A 26,355-nucleotide genomic window follows, 5' to 3' on the forward strand; every position below is an offset into this window, starting at 1 on the left:
TAGAAATTAATTGTGATTTTATTATACCCTGGCCAGAGAGAAAGAGCTTTCAATATGTGCAACATATATTGTCACTTAGCTGATTCGATACTTCATATATGTTATATTGTTTATTTTTAGAATCTCAATTCCTTTTTCTACTATTTCATAAAGTTCACATGAGAATTTGGCTGCGCGGTTTGCCAGTAGTGATATAAGATAAATATTTTTCCTAAATTTCTATTATTTGTATTTAAATTATGGATGGCCTGGAACCATCTAAAGAACCACAAAGTATCTGTGTAATAAATACATTGCTGGAGCTCACCCAAAATTATAGGTTCTAGTGATGCACCAATATTTCACAGAAACTGAACATTTTTATCAGACAAAAACCAAAAATAAAGTTGGGTAATTGAACTTGGTGTGCTGTTCAGGATTTTGTTGTGTTCACACTGTAGTAAAGTAAAGCCATCTCTCGATATTCAGCAAAACAAATTTTACTCATTGCTACTCTACAGTCCTTATGGTGGGGTTAGTCCATGCTGATGACATGTTGTTTTAACTTACCACGCTGTGTGCACAGACACAGCCGAAACGCTTCACTGGAGAAGCATTAACCGTTTGGTCAATGTTTTTGGCTATTGATGACTTTGATTTCAGTCTTTTCCTAACACAAAGCTATCGTATGTCTTCAGATTATATATAGACAACTTTATTTGTTAGTGTTTATTACATGGTCAATATGAATTGTTCTAATATGGTAAAATAACAGCATTTCAGTTTAGGAGGACATGAGGGTGAGAGAGAATTGTGATTAAGCGAACTGTATAAGTATATCTTGTGAGGAATCTGTTTTGAGCCTCGAAAAGGACATTTTCACTCACATGGTTTGTATTTGGGAAAGAGCATTTGGTCAAACAGAACATAATGCTTTTGTTTTTAACATTTCCCCACTACTTTTCACATTATTTTCCCTGAAAATAAGGTGTTTTCGGGCTATCTCTAAGACTTGATAATGTCAAACAAATGTCTTCAGTTTCCACATTTTTACTCCTTATTCTAGCTAGTCGACACTCCAGTTCTGTTCATTATCACATTAGTGCACTTTATTTGATTTCTTTGCTAAGAAAGGCCATGCTCTTTTGTAAATATTTAAGCAAAAAGCTTCCAACCATGTTTTTTGCTCTTTATCTTGAATGATAGCATTTCACCTTCCCTTTTGTTCTCAACACGAAAGCGATTGCCGCAGGCTGTAAAAACAACGTCTGCCAAAAACCACAGGCCAGAGTTTCTATATTAAACTCAAAAATGTTTTTAAAGTTCAAGTTTCTGCTCCTATGCATAAATCCAGAAAAATGCTCATGGAGTAAAGATTTTCATTATGGCCTCTGGACATAAACACTTGTTTTGTCACAAATAAATCATGTTTAATTCTTTTTGATGGTTAAAAAAATGAACCATTCCCATCTGATTTCCTAGTCCTGATATCTTCCTGATAGTCATGCATAATTTGCTGGTATCTTGGGGATAGATCTACATCAACAACTAATCTCATCAGTTAATCAAAGCTTACAAGGTATTACATCTCTCTGATATATCTTCTTTCCTTCCTCTCTGTCTTGTGCCAAAAGGTTTGCGAGCTTCTCTGCTGCTGTCAGCATTCTTCATGGTGCTGGGTGCAGCGTTACGAAGTGTTCCCCTCAAAGACCTATACTACAGACGCTGGTAAGACTCTGTTGCACAATGTTATGCATCATTTATTCAACAAAAACTCCACTTAGCCAAACTAGCTTTCACTAAATGCTGGTTCCTTTTCACTTTCATAATTATGCAATTCCTCAATTTCCCAATGTGATAATTCATGAGACGTCTCATGTTGCCCAACATTGTAAGTGCATTTATTACCTGCTGTGTATGAAATGTTGCTTTGGAGCGAAAGTGTATAGGCATAGTAAAAATATAAAAAAACTTGATCTTCCGGTGAAACTCCAGACATCTTTCTAGTAACATATGCAGGATTTCTCTAGTCGTTTCTGCTTCCAACCAATCAACAACCGATGGATAGAACCTAGGATATAAGTCACAATACAGAAAAATAACTTCTGTTGCTTTGTGACGTTAATGGTACTTTATGCCATGTTTGTGTAAAATTCTGCTCTAGTACTTTATGCTGTTCAGACAGTGTTGTCGTCAGTCTTTTCCTGATACATGTTCTTTAGGTTGGTGGCACATTTATTTGGTCATTTGAATATTTTATACTGTTTGAGGTCTAAATTTGCACATCCAGAGAAATATTGTTGATGACTTGAATGGCAAATATTTTATTGTTTGGTTATGGCTTTCGTGATCTAGCTCTATTTGTGTGATTAGATGTAGTTTTTGGCTGCTATCTAGAGAGCTGGTTGGACAGTATATTCGTAATACAATTTTATAAATGACGTCGAACACTTATTTTCAGAGTATTTATGCCGACTTAAAATTCACTGCAACATATGATAAGAGAAAGTGTGTTATGCATTGGCAAAGTTACATGGTACTGTTGCAAGTTAAAGATGTGACCTTTTCATTTGCTTAAATACACTTTAACAGGACAACTGCGTTCTGTTTGCTTTAGATTAGGATTCTTTTACCTGTAAAATTGAATGTTCCTGTCCTCTTCTGTGCTTTGTGTCCTCTTTCCATTTTCTCTCGCTCCTTCTTATCTCCTTCTCATTCACACATGGTTAACATCAGCACATAAAGAAATAACTAAAGCAGATTTCTCATTGCAGTTGTGAGAAAAGGAAACAAACCTTTTCTATTATTACTTTTTTTTGACAAAGAGCTAACTACGCCACCGATGAACATTTAAAAAAAGATATCTAAATGACATTAGAAGCATGTAGCTTTGTTGAAGTCAGCTGACAATATAAAACTAAAACATCAGTGAGCATAAATCATATTTTATTATGAAGGCATCAAGAAAATTGTTGGTTCATTGAATTTAGAGAATGTGGGTCTGGTTGTGAACTGCTGAGAGTACCACATATAATTCATGCAGATTGGCACGCTTATATTTATCTGTATAATGTTATTTCCACCTGTATTTAAACATTATTTTATAAGCGTGTGTAAGGGCCAATTCCATTGCTTTTTTGCTTGAATTAAATAAGGCTACATAGCTTAGTTTCACAGCTCCCACAATCCTAGAACTCACATTGACACGTTGACCTTCTCCGTTATATAATCTAAAATTGTGCATTTGCTTGATCTATAACAGGAAAAGCTTTTTAGGACTGTTGAGAGACAGCAGAGGTTATGTTGATTGTTTTATATATTACACCACAAGCACATTTAAACACAAAGATACATTGCAAGCAGCTATTGCCTGCAGTGACTGCTAATGTAATGGCTGATTTCAACACGGGGGCACTTAATGTGTCGAGTCTATTGATTCATATAAAGTGATTCAACTCTGTTGTGCGTTTTAGATTTTAGCTTATGTACAGCTTATGATGTATTGTTTAAGTACATTTACACCAGCAGCAGATATTATTCAACGGACTGTCTTCTCTCTATGTATAGATCTCTCAGCTTTATTGAAATTAGCAGGGGCTAGTAAGTACATTAGTTACTGGTGGATTGCTTAGGACTTATTCACAGACCCCATGACTCACACAGAGTTTAACACCGCCTATGTCATGAGATACATGTTGCAACTATAAAACTCAGGTTTATGGAGAGCTACTGAAAGCCTTAAGCTTAGATCACAGAGGAAGTAGGAGACATGCCCGTCGTGCATCATGACCTGGTGACTTCAGCTGTGAATTGAGCTCCCACTAGGTGTCAGCACTTGCATTAATAAAGTGTAAAAGCTGTTCACTGAAAAGGTAATGATCATCTTGCATATCAAGTGATCCAGCATGTGACTGATGGCAATGGTTGATAAATGCCACACTAGAAAGACTCATTCTGATCTGAATATGCCATTTTGATTAAGAGTTCACGGTGTAAGGCTAAATTGGACACCATCAGATGTCAGTTAGCTCAGTTTAGATGGCTTATTATGGAAGAGTTTTTGATTTAAGTAAAAGTTGTTTAAATTGTTAACTGAAAAATGATGTAGCCTAATTGTTTAATATTTTAAAGTATTATTATAATGTTTATTTTGTATAATAAAATAATGTTGATATAAAATTATATTATTTTATATTGTTTTTATATATATTTTTTAAATAATTAAGTACATTTAATATATTTTTTTATTTTGTTCTATGTAACAAAGTAATTTTAAAGAATCTTACAGCTTTTCTTTCTGTACAGTAGTTCATGGTTTGATCTCACACAGCTATCTTATTGCTTCAGAAGACTTGGAATATAATGCAAGTCAAATGGACTAGTTTATAATTGTTCTTTTGGGGACAGATGTTGATGTAATCACTACATGGATGGTATGCAAAAGATGTACAAATTCTTCAAAAAAAATGTTTGTGTACTGTGGGGGAAAAATAGCAGCATATGTGTTTGGAACAATGCAAAAAATAGTAAATAATGACCTCATTTAAATTTTTGGGTGAACTGTTTCTGTAATCACCCCTATTCGTTTTTTTTTTTTTTTCCTTCAGATTTTCAGTTACTTTTATTAATATATATCTTTATTTAGAAGCTTTGGTTTGGTATCAGAATGACTGTGATTCAATCATGGCAGAATGCAGCAGCAATACAAAATATTTTTTTTACAAAGCTTTTGATTACAAATGCTAATGTTTAATCTCAACTCAACAGCGATTGTGGTCGCAGCAGTGTGTTTCGTGCGTTTGTCAATTTTTGAATGTTTTGTTGGCGATGAGGAGTCACTAAGTTAAAACCACAGTGTTCCTTGCAAGCCAAACTGAAATTTCAGGCATTCTTTTGATTGAATACTATTATTTTTTTCCTCTGTAGCTTAACGTAATTCCGAAAATATGTTTTCTTCATTGGCTATGATTTTAAGGCTGGCACTGTGTTATAGATTCTCCCAGGTCTCCGTTTTATTCTGGCTTTGATGTTTAGTTTGAATATTTTGCCGTACCATTATTGTTTTGGTCAGTACAAAGCAGTCAATTTATAAAATATGTTACTCGGGTTATAAAATTTGCATTCAAATCCTGTTAGCCCAGCAGTTTCATTAGAAAGTAGAGAATTCTTCCTGACATTGTTCGTGCTGGATCAGAATCATCTAAGGCTAAATTACCACTCCTCCACTGCCCTTGCATTTCTCCATGCGTGAGACTCATTTTCTCCCTTTTTATCTCTTACTTTGATTCAAATTCAAGGTTTAGCGGATTGTCACCTGAAGAAAGATCATACGACAGTGGTTCTCCACAAATTTTGCTTTAGGACATCAAGTAGTGATCCAGCATAATACTAACATGAATAGTAAATAATAGCGTAAGCTAAATTTTTTGAGATAAATGTTTCTGTAAGTAGCCCTATTCTAGGGTTTCTTAGATTTCTCTTTTATTAATGTAAATCTTTACTTGGAAGCTTAGTGTGGTGTCAGAATGACTGCGATTCAATCATGTCAGAAAGTAGCAGCAAAAAAAGCATTGCCGTTTGGTCATGCCAATGATTGTTATAAAATCAACAGCGATTGTGGTCGCAGCAGATTGTACCATTGTGCCTTTTGTCACAATTTCTTTTTTGGGGGGGGGGATTGTTGTCTTGGTGGTGAGCAGTGACATAGACACAATGTTCTTTGCAAGCCAAACTAAACAGAAGTCTGGCAGTCTTTTGAGTGAATACTATTACTTCAACATGGGTTGAGTAGGAAAGCTGAAAATGTTGGTTCCTAGTGGAAAATGTATCTATTTTTATTTATTTTTTTATGATTATTTTCATGCTCATTGCAGCCAGTAATTCACAGCAGGTATTTTTTTTTTTGGTACAAATAATGTTTTGCTTGATATAATTTTGGTAATTTTGTTTTGCTGGCATCTGAATAATTTGAGTAGCTTCTACCAAGTTACAGATCTGCTTGTAACAAAATAATGTAGTGTTTGATTGGATACATCAAAAATAAAAATAAATGTCATTATTTTTCCTCTACAGGCTGAAGCTTAGTTATGTTGCTATCCTAACTATGCATGATTATATGATTAGTTCCAATGTATGGTAACACTTTAATATACGGAGCAGTTCTCATAACTATTTGCTTATTAACATTTCTGTTATTAATTTATCGGCTGTTTATTAGTAATTATAAAGCACATATTCTACATGACATATAAAGCACATATTCAACATCCGTAATCCTACCCAATACCTTAACTTTACAATGACCTTACTAACTATTAATAAGCAGCAAATTAGGAGTTTGAAGCAAAAGTCATAGTTAATGGTTTGTTAATAGTGAGAATTGGACCTTAAAATAAAGTATTAGAGTTTATAGTGAACTATTATATTTTTTACACTTAGCATTATTTTTAGATTAGACCTACCAGTTAACAATCACTGACTTTAGAAAGTCCAACATTTGCAAGTTTTTACACAAACTTAATATTATAAAACAGATGGTGGATGGTGATTGATCTATACCAGGCATCCTCAAACCTAATCAAACACACATGAGCATGCTAATCAGAGTCTTCAAGATCATTAGAAAATGAGTTTGGTCAGGGTTGGAGCTAAACTCTGCAGCAGATTGGCCCTCCAGGGAAAGATTTTAGGAACCCTGGTCTATACAGTGTTACAGCCGTACCAAAATAAATAATGTAGTTAATAGTTATAATGTGAAACGCCCAATTGCTGGATTTATTTTGCAGGACCCATAAAGGCCAAAAATTAACCTTCGTTTACATTTCAAGGTCTGAATCATCTAGTGGAAAGATGACACTTAATGAATTTGCCTAATAAAACATTTGTGCACAATTTTTATGTAGTAGCTCTTTGAAATAATCTGACTCTCTCAAGACTTGCTTTATTTTCCATATAGTCATGGCTGAAAGGGTTAAAGGCACTCTGCTGAGCAGTGCATGACACTGATGTGTATTCGATTATAATCACACTATAATACAGCCTCTTACACTTTATTGCTCAATTAAAATAGGCTAACGATCAATTCAGACTGGAATTCAATGGCCTTGATATAGTAGGCAATATCTGTAGTCATTCTTTGTACCAGAATTGCCAATTTTGCATTGTTTCCAACCATAATTGACAAACGTGAAGTCATAATGATCAGCTCAAGGTGTAGGATTTAGAATCATCTACGATCCAATTATGAGCTACGTGAGGGGTATCACAATGATTGCAATCAATGCAAATGCAGGCTGCTGCTTCTTATTTAGAGAAAAAAATCCCACAGTGCATTCTAGCCCATTTCATTAGAAGCAAAATTCTCATATTTTTTAGCATGAATATAGTGTCACAGGGGCTGATGTCCAGTCGTGAAAAATGCAGTAGGAATGCATACGCACCTTTCAGGAGAATCAGATGTCAACATGCTGGAACAAAAGCGAAAGGAATAGTCGAGAGAGAGCTTTCACAATGTATTAGATTGAGAATTGAGGAGAGCATTGCATGATCGATGACTGAACCAAAGTCTTTTGCAGACTGTAAGGTTCAAGAACCGATAAAGGGCTGTTTGAATGTTGTGTATGGTGTTTACTGACCAAACCAAATGCACTTATGAGCTGGTTTTAAATCCAGGGCAAGTATACTATCAATCCTCCAGAGGTTTTTACCGTCCCTCAGACATTCTTTGACAAGCCACAGTAAAGAACTTTACATCTTCACAAACTCAGGAATACACCTTAAAACATTGTTCAATTTGTGACAATTGCTAGGAAGAAACTAGAAAAAGCTTGACACAAAAAGCCTCTTGATCTTTATGACAGTGATTACCATGAAGGGAAAAAGACCATTTCAGTCTGGTTCGATGTGCGTCTGGACTGTAGAAAATGGAAAAGTGTTTCAGTCACTCTCTATCTTCACCAATGCTGAACATCTATTCTGGGGACAAGCACTGCAGCGTTTATTCAGGCAGTTAGGCTATCACAAGTCTCCCTGCTGGGACTCAGTCATCCTGTCTCACAGATAAAGCTCTTTTGTTTCCCCTGCTATCAAACGTCACCTCAGATAGATATGCAGGAGAGCAGCGATTGGTGTTTAGAAACCAACAAAAAGGTGATTTGCATTTAGACCATTTTTATTTGAATAGTTAATTATTGTTGTTTATAGTTATATTTTGTCTTTCATTATAGTTTTTTTTCCCCCTTTTTTCAAATCTACAGGATGATTCATGGAGGTCAACTTCTGAATGGTTTAGCTGGTCCTACTATTATGAGTGCCGGTCCTCTGCTCTCTACTACTTGGTTTGCTCCTGATCAGAGAGCTACAGCCACCGCTATTGCATCACTTATCGGCTACCTTGGGTCAGCCTGTGCCTTTCTGATTGGTCCGTTGGCTGTCCCTGCACCCAATGGCACTGTGGGAAGCACCGTTTACTGGAACCAAAACCGCATAGGAGACAGGATACAGTTTGTTCTTTACGCAGGTATGATATTGTCTGCTGAAAATCCAGCAACTGCATTCATTCTGAATCAATATTAAATAATTTTAAGCATTTGCCATATAGAAAAGCAATCACAAGAAAGCCATCCTTGGTGGCTCTCCAAATACCACAATCAAACCTCTTAACGTGGTTTGCGTTTACCTCACTATAAAGATTGCCTCACATTGTTCTGCTTAACTGATTCAGAAAATTAAAACATTTTGAGAGCAAGAGAAATCGTGCCAATAATAGATTGATACTCTGCCTCTGTTTAAGTTTAAAGACGTTGCCGTTACTTTTGTACACTGGAAAGACATCGATTTGCTGGTAGTTTTGAGGTCATTGCGACACTTACTGCAACATTTGGCATCAAGATGCAGCCACATGCACCGGATTTTGACATGCTCCTTGAAGACGATAAACTTGAAGAGATGCAGTGATCTGTCCAGTCTAATAAAACCTTAGAGAAGATCCAAGTCTTTAGAGATGGCTGGTGTAACAGTAGGCCTATATACTGTGTGACAGTAAAATCTGTCAACTGGCAGATATGTTGCTGTACCTTTTGCTGAACCAGATTTTAAACCATATTGACGTAGTTCCCATCTATGTTCCTACTGATGCCACTGCACTGAGACCTATTTATTTTTTTATTTCCAAAAATAAGCATGCCACATGATTAATTTTATATAAAAATAATTTTAATTGAATTTCTAGCAATTACACAACCATTCCAAGGTTTGGGGTCGGTAAGATTAAATTATTAATTTTTTAAATATCTTACTGTATGCTTACTAAGGCTGCATTTCTTTGATAAAACACAGTAAAAACAGCAATGTTCAAAAATATTATTATATATTTATATATTAAAGAGTTAGTTCACCCAAAAATTAAAATTCTGTCATTAATTACTCACCCTCATGTCGTTCCTAACCTGTAAGACCTTTGTTCATTTCTGGAACACAAATTAAGATATTTTTGATATCTCAGAGCTCTCTGACCCTCCATAGACAGCAAGGATATTACCACGGTCAACGCACAGAAACGTAGCAAGAACCTATGTAAAATAGTCCATGTGACATCAGGGGTTCAACCGCAATTTTACGAAGCAACGAGAATATTTTTTTTTTGCCAAAGAAAACAATAATAACAATTTATTCAACAATTATTCTCCCTGAATTACCGTCTTCCGCCATTTTGGAGAGTACCCCAGAACGTAATCAACATAATCAGCGTTTACGTTCAGTATGCGCGCTCTGTCTACTGAATGTAAGCAACGCTGATTTCGTTCAGAGAAAGCGTGCACATGCTGAATGTAAACAATGCACAAAATGTATTCTGGTAGCTTTGTAAATTTACGGTTGAACCCCTGATGTTACATTGACTTGTAACATTACCTTGCTACGTTTCTGTGCGTTCATCGTGGTAATATCCTTGCTGTCTATGGAGGGTCAGAGAGCTCTGAGATTTCATCAAAAATATCTTAATTTGCATTCCGAAGGTTTGAAACGACATGAGGGTGAGTAATTAATGACAGAATTTTCATTTTTGGGTGAACTAACCCTTAAAATATTTTTATGTAATTTATTCCTGTGATGTCAATTTTCAGGATATTACATCATCAGGATATATTACATCATCAGTGTCACATGATCCTTCAGAAATTAATTTAATATGCTGATTTGGTGCTCAAGAAACATTTCTTATTATTATCAATATTGATTATTAAAACAATTGTGCTGCTCATTTTTTTGTGGAAACAGGGATGCATTTTTTCAGGATTCTTTAGTGAATATTAAGTTCAAAAGAACAGTATTTATTTGAAATGGAAATCGTTTGTAACATTATAAATGACTCAAAATGTCACTTTTGATCGAATTAATGTGTCCTTGCTAAAAGTATACATTTTTCATTCAATCTTACTGACCCCAAACCTTTGAGCAGTAATGTACATCTTGATATGTACTATTATTGCGATTATTATAAAATTATTCATTTGTGATATAGGATTTTTATCATATCGCTCACCTGTACCCAAGCCTGTATTTTATGACAGAAAATGCAGATTTATAGAAACGATATTGTAAAAGTTAACTAGCTGAATAAAAATGGGATCTGTCCAAGGAAACTGTACTTATATTATCATGTGGACAGCGCCCAGGAGGGACGCAAAATTTAGGAACTCAACCTGAAGACTGTGCTGGCAGTGTCAGTGCATCCAGTTTCGAGAGACTGTGTGCCAACAGGTTTTTTTGTGCTTGGCTACAGCAATGCTCAATTATGAACTTGGTAGCACCGTCACAAATTCCAGCACTGGATGAGCACATTTGAAAGCGGGAGTATTTTGTGGGCTAGGGTTAATGAGCTGATCAGTTGTTTCATTGTGCATTTCCTCCCTCTACAGGATTGTAATAAATCTGCTAGATTCATGGTTAACTCTAGATTAATGTGAGCCATCTAATGACCGTTAATGATGTTGGTTTGGATACCACTCTCTCTCGCTCTCTCTCATTAATTTGAATTTAGTATCTGAAAATTGCAGTGAAATGCCAGGCGAGCTAAGCTCTTTTTCTAATTAACAGAGATAGATTAAGTCTGAATCCGTAAAATCTTTGTGAGATTTGATGTTGACACCAAGGCTGCATGATAAATGTTGTGTATTTTTGTGAACTTGCAGAGGCTGGGATGATTGCAGCACTTTTCGTAGCTGTGCTGTTCTACTTCCCCTCCAGGCCACCCATCCCTCCCAGCGTGGCAGCGGCTAGCCAACGTCTCAGCTACAGGAGCAGCATCTGCAGACTGCTGAGGTATAACGACAATCCTCCCTTACCAGACTGCTCTAACTTTTTTGAACAGAGAATGAAAGAACAGCGGTTAGGAAGTACGAATAGTTGTAAAGAAAAAAAAAAAGAAAATTCTCATCATATACTGACCTTCATGTCATCCCATTTGTATATGACTTTCTTATTATCTGTAGAAGACAAACAGATTTTTAGGAAAATAATCCGTCTTATATAATGTAAGTGGATGGGTCCTTCAAAGTTGACACTTCAAAACAAACACAAAAGTAATCCATATAACCCCAGTTTATGAATCAGTGTCTTCTGAAGTGAAACGATACGAACCATCACTTGCGGCCTACTGTCGTCACACTCTGCATGTCTGTATATTGTGAAAAAAAGTTTTAGTAAGGGTTCAAATGTGCTACTTTTAAAAAGTTTGGGACCAGTAAGATTTTTAAATGTTACGATTCTTCAAAAATCATTCTAATATGCTTATTTGGTGCTCAAGAAACATTTCTTATTACTATCAATGTTGTGGAAATGTGATACTGGGTAATAGAATAAAAAAATCCTACTAATCCCAAATTTTTGAATGGTAGTGTAGATGGCATAAATCATATTGAATATTTTAATGGTACATTTCCTTTTTGGTGCTTGAATCACTTACTGTTGAATGAAAAAGAGCAATTCTGCTAAATATCTACTTTTGTGTTCTTCTGAGGACGAATTATCCATCTGATAATTCAAACTTATTCAGAACGGCATAGGAATGAATAGATAACAAAAATCTCCTGTCCCTGTGAAATCCACGTGCAAGGATTACAATTCTTGAAAAAAACTGAGCACAATACTTTTTCTAGTTAAAAAAATAAATGTATAATGTGAATATCTGTGTTCTTCATTGGCATTCGTGAGAGATTTTGCATTACATCTCTTATTTCAGGCCTTTTGTAACTTCCACATTCTGTCTCCCTGGTCTCAGCATGGTCTCTGAAGTTTTATCATTTGCTTTTACAAAAGAGAATCTTAATGAACAGGGTCTTGTCATTCCGCCACTCACCATATGCTGTGGTTGTCATTTAATACACATCAAAGACAAGATCCTCTCCCTGCAGATTAATTACCAAGCCTCATGATGGCGCATGCTGACCATCCTTAATAAATAGAACATCTTGATCTGTACATTTATTAACCCACTGAAGTCCACTAAGGCCAGTGTGACCACAGCAGCACATTTTTTACAGCTAGTCAGAATTCTCTTGATGTAGTCAATGCTTGGGGTAGTTGCGATATTCACAGATCAGAGGAAGCCTGCCCTGCTTTGAATGTGTTCTCACATCAACACTAGAGGAGTTGGCTGAAATCTGTGAACTGGAAAAGACTGTTGAGCTTCCACTGTTGTAGAGAGTCTGCAGTTCGACCCCCTCCGAGGAACGCCAGAACTTTCCCACTCACAGAAGAGCTGAAATCAAAAAGAAGAACAAACATGAATGGACGAAGTCACCCATTGAGACTGTAATGCTGTCTGGAGTCCCACAGATAGGCAGAGTTCCAGTAGCCGTCTCACATTTATATCTGAATGGAGGAGTGGATTGGTAGAGCTTTGTAAAACAGCTAGTCTACAGGGACAGTTAATTGGATACGGACTGGGGTCTTGCGATCATGAATGCGTTTCACCTCAAGTCTCTGAACTCTCAAGTCCTTGGTTTACCTGACTTGGTGAAAGTTTATTTTTTTTAGCCTGGCTTGTTTGTTGCAGAGAGCATCATTATTCCATTGTTCTTTTATGGGAACCATTATCCAGCGTTTGATTACTGCACTAACAGGGATGATAGAATAGTATTAGTATTGATGGACTCTGTGTTAAAAATGGCCATGGCTTGCAAAATCTTCATCTTGACGTATTAGATCCCAACAGGCCTGCCAAGGGCAAATGGCACTTAGCTGATGATGATTCTTCTGGCTTGATGGCTTCCCCAAATTTGTCAAAAGGAAGGGGGAAAAAAGGCTTTCTCATATCCCATAATCTAAATAAGCTCTTGGTGGGGAAAAAGGTGCATAGATATCGATCTCTCCCAGCTGTGAGGTTAATGAAACGGGTACAGTTGGGAGAAAGGGTCCTCCGTCAACACCTTTTTTTGTGATTACCCTCTTCAAGGCCACTGTAAAATTCACTGAAACCATGCTTGGCTTTCACACTTTCCTGTTAATAGACTGGATGTAGATGGTAGAAGTTCCTTCACACCCAGTGGTTCATACCTGGAGGTAATTATGGGTAGTGTGACATGAAAAGTCGAAATTTCTACAACTATGGGTGCATTAATTTGATATCCGATTCATTTGTGAACTTCTAATTAGCATCTTTGCCTGGTCACATTATTATACTTGCTTTTCGCTGAGAAAAATTGCCTTATTAAAGCAGCTTGTTTTCTTAGAATCTCAATAGAGCCACAATCGACAGTGCTAGGATTATTTTCGTGTGAAGTTTCCAAATCCAAAGCATCCAAAACATTATTAAAACATTGAAGCAATTCCTGAATTTGAAATGAAATCACAAACAAGATCCAGAGTTGCCATTTACATTTGCCATTTTGAAAGGAAGAACAATTTAAATCGAATTGAACTGCACAAAATGTACTTTCTACTTTCTGCAGTTCCAAATCAAGTTCCAGTTCAGCCTCCTGCTGGTGTTGCAAATTCAATTCAAATTTCATTAATTTAAAAGGAACCGATTCCTTAAATATAAATTGTGGAAACCTGCAAAAATCTAATTTGTGCAGTTGCATCATCATGCCTTTACGGGAACCAATGTGCAGCGTTTGATTACTGCGGTTAAAGTGATGATAGAATAGTATTAGTATCGATGGACTTGGTGCTAAAAATTGCAGTATCTTGCAAAATCTTCATCTTGGGGCATTAGATTCCATCACAGCCGGCAAAGGACAAATGACACTTAGCTGATGATACTGGCTTGATGGCTCCAAAAAATATGGGGCTGGAGGAGGGTGGTACAATCAAACAACTTCTTCCTTTCAATCGAATCAAGTGTGAGATACTCGAATAACAAGAACCAAACTTCAATAAGTAAATTTCATACAGCACACCACTTAGCGTCTTTGGAGAGCCCTCGTGATTGGTTTCAGATGCTTTGTTGTTTTATGGGGGAACGTTTCCTCTTGGGTAAGTTGGGGAGACACTGTTTTGGGACACTTGAGGCAAAATAGGTAGAGAAGTGAGTGAAAAGGGTGGGTGATTGTAATTGGGTTGGGATTGATTGGAGGCCTGCCAGAAGCCACACACAAAGACTGATTCCGCGTAGGGATTCTTTCTCGACCTGTTTCAGTCTTGACTACAGCAATCCTGCGACTGGATAGATGCTCATAAAAATGCTAATACATGATGAAAAAACATCCCTCATAGCAAGGGATTTTTGTATCAGGGCAGGATTACCACAAAATCGACAGTATACTAAACCATGCACTGTGCTTGTATTAATGGTTGTATCTACATTGCAACTTTGTTGTTGCTTAGCTTCAAGAAGGATTTGTTGGCAAATAATGCTTGTAAGAGAGTCTTGTAGATGGTTATTATAGAGTAAAAGTATTTTGGCTGTGTCCTACAGATATATGATTTATTAAAAACATGCAGATACTGATATTATGCATAGCTTTGCCCAGTGGGTAGGTTAGATTTAATTAGATGTTCAAAACAATTCCTGCTTGGCTAAATTCTTGATATCAAGGTCTATATTACCTGAAGAAAGCTGTCTATTAGCTTTGGATATTCTCAAAGGCAATTTTTCATTTGCTGCAGGACCTCAATAATTAAAAAGAACCCCTAATCATTCTTTTCATTTTAGCTTAATTTTTACTTGGTCAATATTTTATCATGGCATATTCATTAATTTAGTCAGTTTGACTCTTACTAAAATGGCAAATGGATTAGAATGTAAATGTCTTGTTCACTGGTGTATTTGTTGTAATATTAAATTGACCCTTTTGCTTGATAATGTGCAGTGTCCTATTAAGAATCATATTTTGTTGAGGACGCTAAATCCATGTAAGACAAAGCTCCGCTTCTGGGCATGTTTTTAATCTAGCATTATGCTTCCCTGATATCTGCTTCTGCTATCAGTTTTATGTATTTTTTTTGTATTCCGGAGACTTTTATCTGTCTGTCACTGGGCTGCAAGGTAGGATAAATGTTTGGTGACAGGCTGTAAGGTATAGGAAAGAAACTCTACAATCTTTGACTCTTTGATGTTCAGCTTCATGACAGCTCTGAAAGATCTGTTACTCGTTCAGAAATGGGCGCCATACACAGTCAAAATGCAGCCTAGTGCCTTAAAGTGCTTTCATACTGTTCTTTTGCGAAAAGTTTTCATCAGTCCTCATCTTTGCTTTTGCTTTTTCAGCAACATGCGTTTCCTGATGATAGCACTCGCCTACTCCGTGCCCACAGGGGTTGTTGCCGGCTGGGCCGGAGTGTTGGACATGATTTTAACACCTGCTAAAGTCAGCCAGGTAAGACATATTCCATGTTCCATGCTGAGCCCATTTAGATGATACATTATAGGTAATTATAAGGTTTTCAGGAAAAGAGTTATGTCTAGTTTATGCTTCGATGGTTAAATGTTTAATAAAACAATTGAATTTTATGAATTAATCCAAAATTGAAAGACCTGATTACTTTCAACCATGTGTTTCAGTATGCTTTGTGTCTGAAGTAAGTTGCATTTATCAGATTTACAAATCATTTGCACCTTCTGTGAGTTTAATTATGATTAAAATGGAATGTAATTTCCCTGGATTAAATGGTTATTGACTCATAATTAACCCTGGGAGTACAAACACACACACTGAAGTATTGACTGGAAACTCTGACCGAAAAACTGTTTGCCTTTCTATACTTTCTCATTAAAAAGCTGGCAGGCCTGAATGGGTGGACTTTGAACTTCAAAACAAGCTGTTAAAAACATCTAATTATAGTTTTGAAAATCCAGAGCTATCCATATGAAGATAGCCCTCTCCACTCTTTCCCTCTCCAGACAGAGCTCATCAGAATCTAATCAAACATACATGCTCAAGACGCTTTTATTTGCATACTCACAAAAGTACTCCATCTTTGATGGGCAAACCACAGCTTAATGAGATGAGCTCTCCACCTCAGAGTTTCTTATTCTCCCCAGCCTCCTCACATTTGGATCTGATGTGAGAGTTATTGGCCAAAGCAATCATGTAACATTCTAGGCCCAGCTGAATTACGGGTTTGCAGAGACAAAGATGATGTCTTGTAGTTTCTTTTTCAGGTAAACTAGGTGGTGTTTTAACTGGCATTGGAAAGAAAACCATGCAAGTTGAAGATAGAAGGCCGTTTTCCTTTCCCCCAATATGTATCTGCTGCCAAAGCCATTGTGAGACTAATTTGAATTTACCATCTTCTCATTCAAGTCTGAGCTCTTTTTTTTTTTTACAACAATTGAAAGCGTATGTCGAAAGCATTTCCTTCTCCCATTTTAATATTTCACTATTGTTGAGAATGTTTTAAATTTGGTTGAAGAGAAATGTGTTATCAGACAAACTGAAATTATATATACATTTCTATGAGCCCATTGTGTAAAAAAAAAAAAAAAAGACAGCAGTGTATTGAAATTCCTCAGGCATTCTGGTTAGGGATTTGTTCCGAACCCCAAACTCCAAGTATTAAAATTCAACAATTAATTCAGCCTGGACCACTTTGGAAGCCTGGCATTGAAAAACTAATCTTAGAATTACTGCAGAAACTTTCTTACATGAGTTAACTTTGTTAACTTGTGTATTCTGTATAACATTCATTCTAACTAACGTTCATTGTTTTTTCTTAATACTTGATCCATTGACAATTGGGACTTTTTTGTAAAGTGTTAGCAATGTACTTTACTCTGATTTCTCTGTTGTCTTTGATGGAAAGCAATGAAAAGAATCCAGTTGTCGTATGAAATGTAATTTGCAAAAGAGGTTAGAAGCCTTAGAAACTTTATATTCCGAGGCTTTTAATTAAGTTATGTTTATGCTTTTAATATGTTTCCACATTCGCACATGGTAATTTGCAAATGGAACTGTAGAACCCTGAGGCAGTAAGTGTGTAGAGTTGTACAACAATAATTAGCATCATTTACGCGCATGGTCCTCCGCTACATTAATCAGCCTTGTCTAATTGCTTCATTAATGGTGAATGGCCATTAAGCCTGCGCACAGTGGCTGTGCAGTGATTAGACAGACACCTTTTGCCCTTGGAAAGTCATCATCAAACAGAATGCGTTGCTGGGTTTGAGAAACATTCAAAATGACTGATTTATCAGAGCTGCTTCAAACTGCTCAAAACTAGGGCTTGATTTTGTGGTGTGTGTGCAGGACTGATTAAAACTCTAGGTGTGGCAGTGTGGTTTTCTGATTTAAAACCCATTTCAGTGAGTGATGCCATGTTTTTTGCCCGTGAGGTTTCCAGTGTAAACATGTTAGTGAGCAAGGAGGTCTAGAATACCTGGAAAAAGTGTTAGCATTCCCAGAAGAGTATGATTTGTGTGATATTAGTTTATACTGACACCAGATAATGTATGATGTTTTTGTTTGTTTGGGATGGATTTAGCATTGGTGCCTACTGCCTAGTTGGGCCTTGCCAGCCCTACATTTTCTATTGAATCTATTTATGATTTAGTTCAATGTTATCAGATGCAGTGTTATTATTAGTCTACTGGATCTCAAGTGATGACTAAAGCATTTCCTAAACTGTATAGACCGCATATAGCATAATTTTATTAGGGGTATCCACTGTATCATTCTCCTCCTTGTCCTGAGTCCTAACAATTCCAGTGCACTATGCTGCATGACAGAAAAATTTGAATTTGAAATAATGGTTTGGACAAACATGAGTTACACTTTTGCCAAAGGAAATAGCATAGTGTATGATACCTCGTTCATTTCCTGGGGGAAATCGCAATGTTACAGCAGTAGACATAAATCATAGAATGGAAATAGCAATTAATACATCCAGGGGCACCGGAACCAGTGGGCCAAACATCTCTGCTACCCCTCACTCCCCCATACTTTTAGCACATATCTCTATCGGCTGATATTAAATTTTGTAGTCTACCTCTGTTGGCTCGCATTAAAAGCACATGATATATTACATTCTGATTATGTTCTATGATTTACTGTATGTTTTAGCACTTGATGTTTATTTCAAATAGATAAAGATGTCTTTTACCCCTGCAGTAGGAGATTTCATCAGCACATGAATCTTCATACTGTATAAATTCTTAGAGCCGCGGTGCTTTACTGCCGGTTATTGAGAATGTGCTTGTTCAGAGAGAAACATTGGCAGTGTTAAGTAGATGGTGAAATCAGAAAATGTGCAGTACTGAATCTCCACACACAGTAAAATAAACATTACATTCAAGTTTGTGTATTCTAGTACAATGAAGCTGTCAAATAAATGTCTCGCATTCTATTGTTCCCAAATTGAGCAGCAGACAAATCACACTTTACAAGACTAAACATAGTCTGTTATTGTCCATTTTAAAGTGATGTAATTAATTGGAAATTATTTTTGATCATGCCTTGATGTTAAATTAATATTTAATTTCATCTCAAAGGTAAGCTCTACTACACATCCCAAAACAACATGGAATTTGTATATTAATTAGCATGATTCATGAATATTAACGAGGTACTGTGACACACTGGCCTAGGAAGATTATCTAATAATGAGTAAAGTATTCATGAGCTCAAGGTTCTCTAAATAGTGACATTACAATCCACCAAAAAGATGTAATGAGATTCAGTTCAGGGTACAGTTGTACATCCTGATAGCCGCAGGTTGGAAGGACCTTAAGGAAATGTTCTGTTGTGGGATCAGTGTTTTGCTGAAGGTGCTTTCCTGTGCAGTGACAGTCCTGTGAAGTGGGTGAGAGATGTTCCTGGTGCTGGAGAGCTTAGCCAGCATTCTTCTCTCCATCCCCAGCCCCAGGGAGTGGAGGCTGATGCCCAGACAAAGCCAGCTTTTCTAATCACTCTGTTAGGCTCGATAGCTATCTAATCAGCCAAATCAAAGACTGATGCTTTTACTTTTTCCAACCAGAATTATTATTCTACTTATGTGGTATGTTATAGAGCAGTTTATTCAATTTCTCTAATCTGAGTGGACAAGGGGCATGTGTGTTTGCTTTTCCAATGTGTTTTAGAATGTTTTTTGCTGGCTGAGAAGACACAAAAAATGGGTTATAAAGCCATTATCTCACTCACAGATAAGTTGTTTTTCTAAATACTTTTAACATTGCATCTATCTATCTAAAAAAAAGAAAGTCAGTATAAGACTTTATTTTTCAGCAAGGATGCATTAAATTGATCAAAAGTGACAGTTTAAAATAGTTTATAATGTTACAAAAAATTTATATTTTGAATAAATGCTGTTCTGTTTTAAATTTCTATTCGATCAAAGAATTCAGAAAAAAAGTATCACAGTTTCTGTAAAAATATATAGCTTTACAACTGTTTTCAACACTGATAATATGATAGATGAAGAAATGTTTCTTGATTACCAAGTCAGCAAATTAGAATGATCTCTAAAGGATCGTGTGATGCTGAAGACTGAGAATTATGTGTTCACGCCATATCGTAATTACCGTAATTCCGAGATGACAACACGTGATGTTCAACTCGGTGCCGTTCACATCCTCAGATTTGGGATTATATGTTTCTATAGCGACAGTCAACATAATGAACCCACGTGAAAATGTTGAGGACAACCACAAAATAATAACAGTATGAACACTTACATAATTTTTTTTTATTATAGTACATTATAATATATATATATATATATATATATATATATATATATATATCAATACTGTGGTTGACCTCAGCCATGCCTGATATAGACCATCTGTTTTATGAAGTCTGCTGTTGAACCAGACTGTTCATCAAAGACATGTTCATGGACAGCATGATGTCTGGCAGTTTATTCTTCTCTCTTATCGACACTGCTGATGCCCCTGGCTCACTATCCATCTAGCTGCTCCACGAGTGATGTCCAGCATTACAAGCAGCGAATAGTCTTAGCTGATCGCACCTTTCTCTGCTCTCACAGGTGGACGCAGGCTGGATCGGGTTCTGGTCCATAGTTGGAGGCTGTGTGTTTGGTGTGGCCATGGCGAGGTGAGTAATGGCCCCATGCATGAGAAATGATGGTGGTGTTGTCATACATTAGCATTTGTTATCATTTACTTTACATGTATTGTCCAGTGACGTGAAAACCAAAAGCAGCAGACCCTAAAACATTATTCACACATCAGCATGCCTTCCTTCTCAAAGAAACCAAGGCTCAGTTTTATTGGCTTAGTTTAATTTTTAAAGGTCGAATCATGAGGGTTTTTTAGCAGTGGTGCTTTTAAAGGGGCTGAATTTAGAGTTTTTTTTTTAAACTTAGGGAGCAGTTTAGCATTCTGACAGTGTGTTGGGACTGTCAGCATGCTAAATCTCTCTCTAAATTCATCCTCTTTAAAGCACCGCAGTTACAGCCATCAAAGCATTGCTTTTGCAACAAATTGACTACCTTCAACTAAACATTTCTAAACAAATATCGTTGAACTCTATTTTAATTGGTGATCTGCATTCAAACTGGCATCTATAGCCATTGCGTTGTGTCTCAGTGGGTTCAATAGGTGTTAAAAATAGTTCTAAACGTTTTTAAAAAGCATCACTCGAGATCAGTGTTCTGTTCTGCGTTCTGTTTTACAACACAAGCAGAAATCCTGCTTGAACGCACCTTACGGTTCCAAGCGTCATCAAAGAATAAACGGCAAGGAAAGCAGACTGTGGTGTCGCCTCACGTTTCCTGCATCTGGGCCAAACATTGCACTTGAACAAACTTAAGACAACAACCAACAACAAATGAACACGTACATTCTGCGCATACTTGAGAAGAATTAACTCTCCATTACTCCAAAATCTCCAAAATCATCCCAGATTAGATGCAGATAATGTGTGTGCCCTCTTGACTTTTTGCCGATCAAATATTTGCTTGCTTTCCTTACTTCTGTTTTTCCAGTTGTGCACTCATTCACTAAGCTGAACAGCCAATCAGAGTGGTCACTCTCACGTGCGCTATGGGTGTCCCAAGTTCGAATCCCAGCTCAAGGACCTTTAGCGATCCCACCCCCTTCATTCTCCCACTTCACTTCCTGTCTTCTCTACATTGTCCAATACTAAAAAGGCCAAAAAAAAAAAAAAGCCATAAGAAAAGTGTCTGATCGGTGTCTGGAAGACACAACCCTAATCCAGTGCAATGATGCAAGGCTAACTAAATAACACATTCAGGCAGCACACTGACTATTCAATTTCAAAAATATGTAGTTTTGCTCATGCCTGAACTGTCGCCCTACTGTTATAAATGATAAAATTAGTCTCCCACACTTTTTTGGGAGATAATAATTACATTTTTGGGCTTTGTTTGACAGTCGCGCGAAGGAAAAAATGTAGACAGCTGGTAAAGTTATTACTTTTTTGAGACCAGCATTGGATGTCTATAGGAGTGGGCTGAATGGCAGGTGGTCATCCTACAGTGGCTACCAACTTCCACTTTACGGTAAATCAATTACGGCAAACGTCTCGCAAAATAATGCATATTCATGATATAACCCACGCCAGGCACAGTTTGTGTGCCGAGCCACTGGCAGAAAGAAAAACTTACTGAGGAGAGAAGATACAAACTACAGAAGAAAATATACATTTTTATATATTTATACTTGTCACAACAGTGTTTTAGGCCTAATTATTAAAGTTTCATGACAAAAATGCTGGAATGCTGACGGTACTAGAAACTTTCTAAGGTGTGTGTTTTTTTTTTTTGGCATATAAACCAGCGTCAAACTTGTGTCATACTCTTCAGGTTGTTCCTCTGCTCCTGCTGGAAAGACATTTATTTTGTCTCTGTTAAGCTTTTTTTTTTCCAAGCTGTTTTGGATGCTCCCAGATCCCAAAGCTAATTTATTCTTTTCCTGCTAATTTATTAAAATCAGCTTTTGTTATGAACAGTGGGTGAAAATGCTAATGAAATGGTCACATCGCACAGACTGATTAAGACTCTTGCGTAGAGAAGAGAGAGAGAGAGCAAACTGTTGTCTGCAAAAAACTAGATTTGTCTGTCCCTGATGACTAAATGTTTGCAGAAGGGCCGCAATCAGCACATCCAGCCAGGTTCTGCATTTTGAAAACGTTTTAATTAGACAAACTCTGCATTAAATCAATTGTCACATTGCTGCATTGGATTTTGGGTTGGTGCTAGAAATGCCGTTAAGATAGAGAGGGACAAAGAGGATTAAAACATCAATGAAAACCTGTAATCTGCCTTAGTTGTGTGTGTTATTCAAATGAGTTGTGAGTTACAAGCCGAATGGGGATTCATAAAGCTGATTAAAGAATGCACACCCCGTCAGTTGCTTTGGCACTTTTACGTATTTGCTTTTTTCTCACTTCAGCTGTTCATTTGGGACGGGTTGCGGAGAGAAGCAACAGATGCCCCACTAAGTCTCCACGGCAGCCTAGTCCTATTAGTGGTCGTTTGGTGAGTGATCTCTCGTTAATGGGCCCCTGTGAGCTACGGGGTCCAGCACACTCCTTGTGCCACGAATCGTGCAGCAAATACGTTAACATGAGTTATTATACGCCACCAGCTCTCCGCCGCAGAGCTCAGGCCTTTGGGTCAAGTCCATGCTTTAGAAAAATGGATGCATTAAAACTGAGCTGCAGGGGTGATAGCTGCACATTCTAATTGATGCGATTACGGAGGCGGATATAATAGCCGCAAGTCCTCGTCAAAGATTCGTCCTCCTTCACCGTTACGGTGGAGTTATACAAGACGGGTGAATCATAAGAGGCTGTCTCTGCAGGTCAATTAACGGTTTGTGGTGTGAGGTATGCGAAGCAGTTGGCCAAACACTGGGATGCCTGACAAACCACCAGACTTTAATTGTCAGACAGCAGTCGGGAGGTAGGGGTGACATTGCTTTTTGAATGCAGAAGGCACCGGCATTGTGAGGTCAAGAAAGTGTGATCGACAGCCGATTAAAGTTAATGCTTGAAATTTAAAGGGATAGTTCACCCAAAAATGATAATACTGTTCATTATTTATATGTTGTCCCAACATTTGACATGTATTTCAAGCCATGTGACTTCTTTCATGGAACACAAAAGGGGAAATTTTGAAGAATGTCCTAACTGCTGTTTTCAGTATAATAAATGTGAATGGGAGTCTGTGCTGTCAAACTCCAAAAATGACCAAAAAAACACCAAAAGTGTTGAAAAAATTGGTCTGCACATCTTATATGTATATAACCCTTTGACATGCCATATATGGAAGGTCTGTAAATATTTCAATATATTTCTGTCTTTTATGCACACAAAACAAATTAATGGCGTTGGAACACTTGAAATGTAACCTTTAAGTCATATGGGTCATTTTTATTATACTTTTGTGGTGCTTTTTGTGGTTTTTGAAGCCTGACTTAGTCTGGTGAATCTGTCTGGGTTCACGACCAGTGCTGGGTACATTACTTGCAAATTGTAATCTATTACCGATTCCTAATTACATGACAAAAATTGTAATTAGTAATGTAATCCATTACATTGCACTTTTCAGGTTATATAATCAGACAATTGTTTTGATTACTTTTAGATTTTTTTGATAGACTTTTGACCTAAGTTGTTTATCACATTGATTTAAATAGGATAATCTTGTACCATATTGATATAAAAATACAAAGAGAAAGAAAATATATTACATTTCAGGGCTGGACAGTGCGAGCATTTCACTCGCATTTGCGACTAAAAATAGATGTGTGCGAACTGGAAAATGTATTTAGGAGCGCAAGTGCGAATACAAAACAAAATACAAAACAGCCTAACTTATACAGTGGCCTATAACAAACGTATTAATTTATTCTGTTTATTTATGGAAAAATTGCGATGCAGCCTCATATGATTACTTTAGAACTTTAAAAAGGCAACGGTTTAATTTAAATGAGCACAGATGAGAAGAAAAGCGGAGCGAGTTAAAGTGAAGACGCGCTGAATGACGCACATTCGCCACTAGAGGGCGCTGCCGCTGCCGTTACCCCGGTAACCCAGTAAACAAATCAGCTGCGCTACTTTCCTAAAACTGTGTAAATAATGTTTCACACTCAGTCATTTAGATATTTATATTCGCTTTAGTCTTCACAATGGCATCAAATAATTCTTACTTAATGAGCTATTTATTTTCAAACATTTTTTCTAACCTAAAACATGGCCCATCCACTGATCTATAATAGAGAACAGTGGGCCTATCTATATATCAACGACTGATTCGTTATTATTGTTCAGTAACACAAGTTCCATTAGTTAACATGAAAAAAACAATGACTGCATTTATTAATAATGCTATCTTAATTTAAACTTTTAATAATACATTATAAAATCAAAAGTCTTAATATAATTCAATGGAGCTAACATTAACTAACATAGTTGTATTTTTTTATTAATCAACATTAACAAAGAATATTAACTACTGCAACAATTAGCTATTGCACATTTTTAGTTAATGTTAACCTGCTTTAATGTTAACAAATGGGACCTTACTTATTGTTCTTTCGTTCATTTGAACAATCTTTTGCACTCTAATCTTGAAACACTTGTTTACTTTATATTTTTATGTATTTTTTATAAAAGTCTTTTAGTAAATTATCTTTAAAGTTATTTAACCTGTTAGGAGGACAACACTTTTTTTCACTTAGAAATTATATATTGTGATTTAAAAACAAAAACATATACCGTGACAAAAGCTTCAATGATTATTGTGAAAATTTTATACCGACACAGTTTAATAGGATTATAACTAATTACATAATTAGCCTATTAAATAGTGTCTGAAGTAAAATGATTTAAAAACCTTGTGTACTTTCTGTATTCTGATAAATTAAATAATTGTGCTTGTAAATGTCTCTTTGTATCCCCTTATTAAGCTAAAACACCTAATTTGAAAAATTTGCATTGCACCCCTAAATTTTTTTTAATGCGCTCCTAAATTTTTTGACTTAGGAGCACATGTGCTCCTTGGGGAAAAGGTAAGCGTCAAGCCCTGCATTTGTTGTTATTAAAACATGAAGAGCATTAAACATTAGATTGTCACAGTTTTCCAAACTGGGGTTTGTGAAAGAACTAAGGGTGATTGTTAATGAAAAGCTAATAATTAATTTAATTTTAAAAAAAGTAGAGCTGTCAAACGATTAATCGCATAAAAAAAGTTATGTAATATGTGTGTGTGTACTGTGTATATTTATTTATATATGCATATATATGTATGTATGTGTGTGTGTGTGTGTGCATATAAATAGTTTCAAAATATATACTGAATGTGTGTATTTATATATACATGTAAGTATACACCGTACACCCACATATATTACATAAAAGCTATTATTTTGATGGGATTAACCGTTTGACAGCACTAAAAGATGTAAAATTAAAATATATTTTTTTAAATGACGACAAGTCAAAATTAAAAAATGAATGAAAATATGAAATATTATACCTGTTATGTTATGTCATGTGACCATGTGAATAGTATGTAATCAATAAAGTAACAAGTATTTTCAAATATAATATAATGTCTTATAAAATATAATATTATCTAATTACATTTGCATGTAATCAGTTACTATCCAGCACTGTTTATAACCTGATAACTTTCTCCATTAGTGTTCACCAAATATAGAAACTCACAAACATGGGGGCGAGTAAATGCTGACAGAACTTTCATTTTGAGATTAATAATTACTTTAAAATGCATTAAAAGCCCATAAGAGATGATTAATGATGAGTCTTGCAACCTCAACACAACAACAGCTAACTCCTCCATAAAGTGTTTTTATGATGGCTTTCATCTCTGATGTGATGAAGAACATGCCCTAGAGATATTGGTATGTATTTCTCATCATGTTAGAGGAGCTAAAATGTGTCTGATGAGAGGAAACTGTGTGGATAACTTTGTCAGAAATGATGAAGT

The 26,355-nt window shown here is 36.3% G+C and overlaps 1 protein-coding gene across 2 annotated transcripts in view; it reads left to right on the forward strand.

Annotated features, from left to right (window-relative positions):
• LOC306876665 (solute carrier family 49 member 4-like) overlaps positions 1-26,355 on the forward strand; it is a 55,660-nt gene that overhangs the window by 1,284 nt on the left and 28,021 nt on the right. For both annotated transcript variants that reach the window (XM_079428005.1, XM_079428004.1), the window contains exons 2-6: positions 1,614-1,707; positions 8,235-8,497; positions 11,169-11,298; positions 15,689-15,797; positions 20,404-20,471. In XM_079428005.1, coding sequence (XP_079284131.1) covers positions 1,614-1,707; positions 8,235-8,497; positions 11,169-11,298; positions 15,689-15,797; positions 20,404-20,471 — 664 coding nt within the window. The remainder of the gene's footprint in view (positions 1-1,613; positions 1,708-8,234; positions 8,498-11,168; positions 11,299-15,688; positions 15,798-20,403; positions 20,472-26,355) is intronic.

This window comes from Barbus barbus (genome assembly GCF_936440315.1).
Source record: "Barbus barbus genome assembly, chromosome: 11".
Lineage (NCBI taxonomy): Eukaryota > Metazoa > Chordata > Actinopteri > Cypriniformes > Cyprinidae > Barbus > Barbus barbus.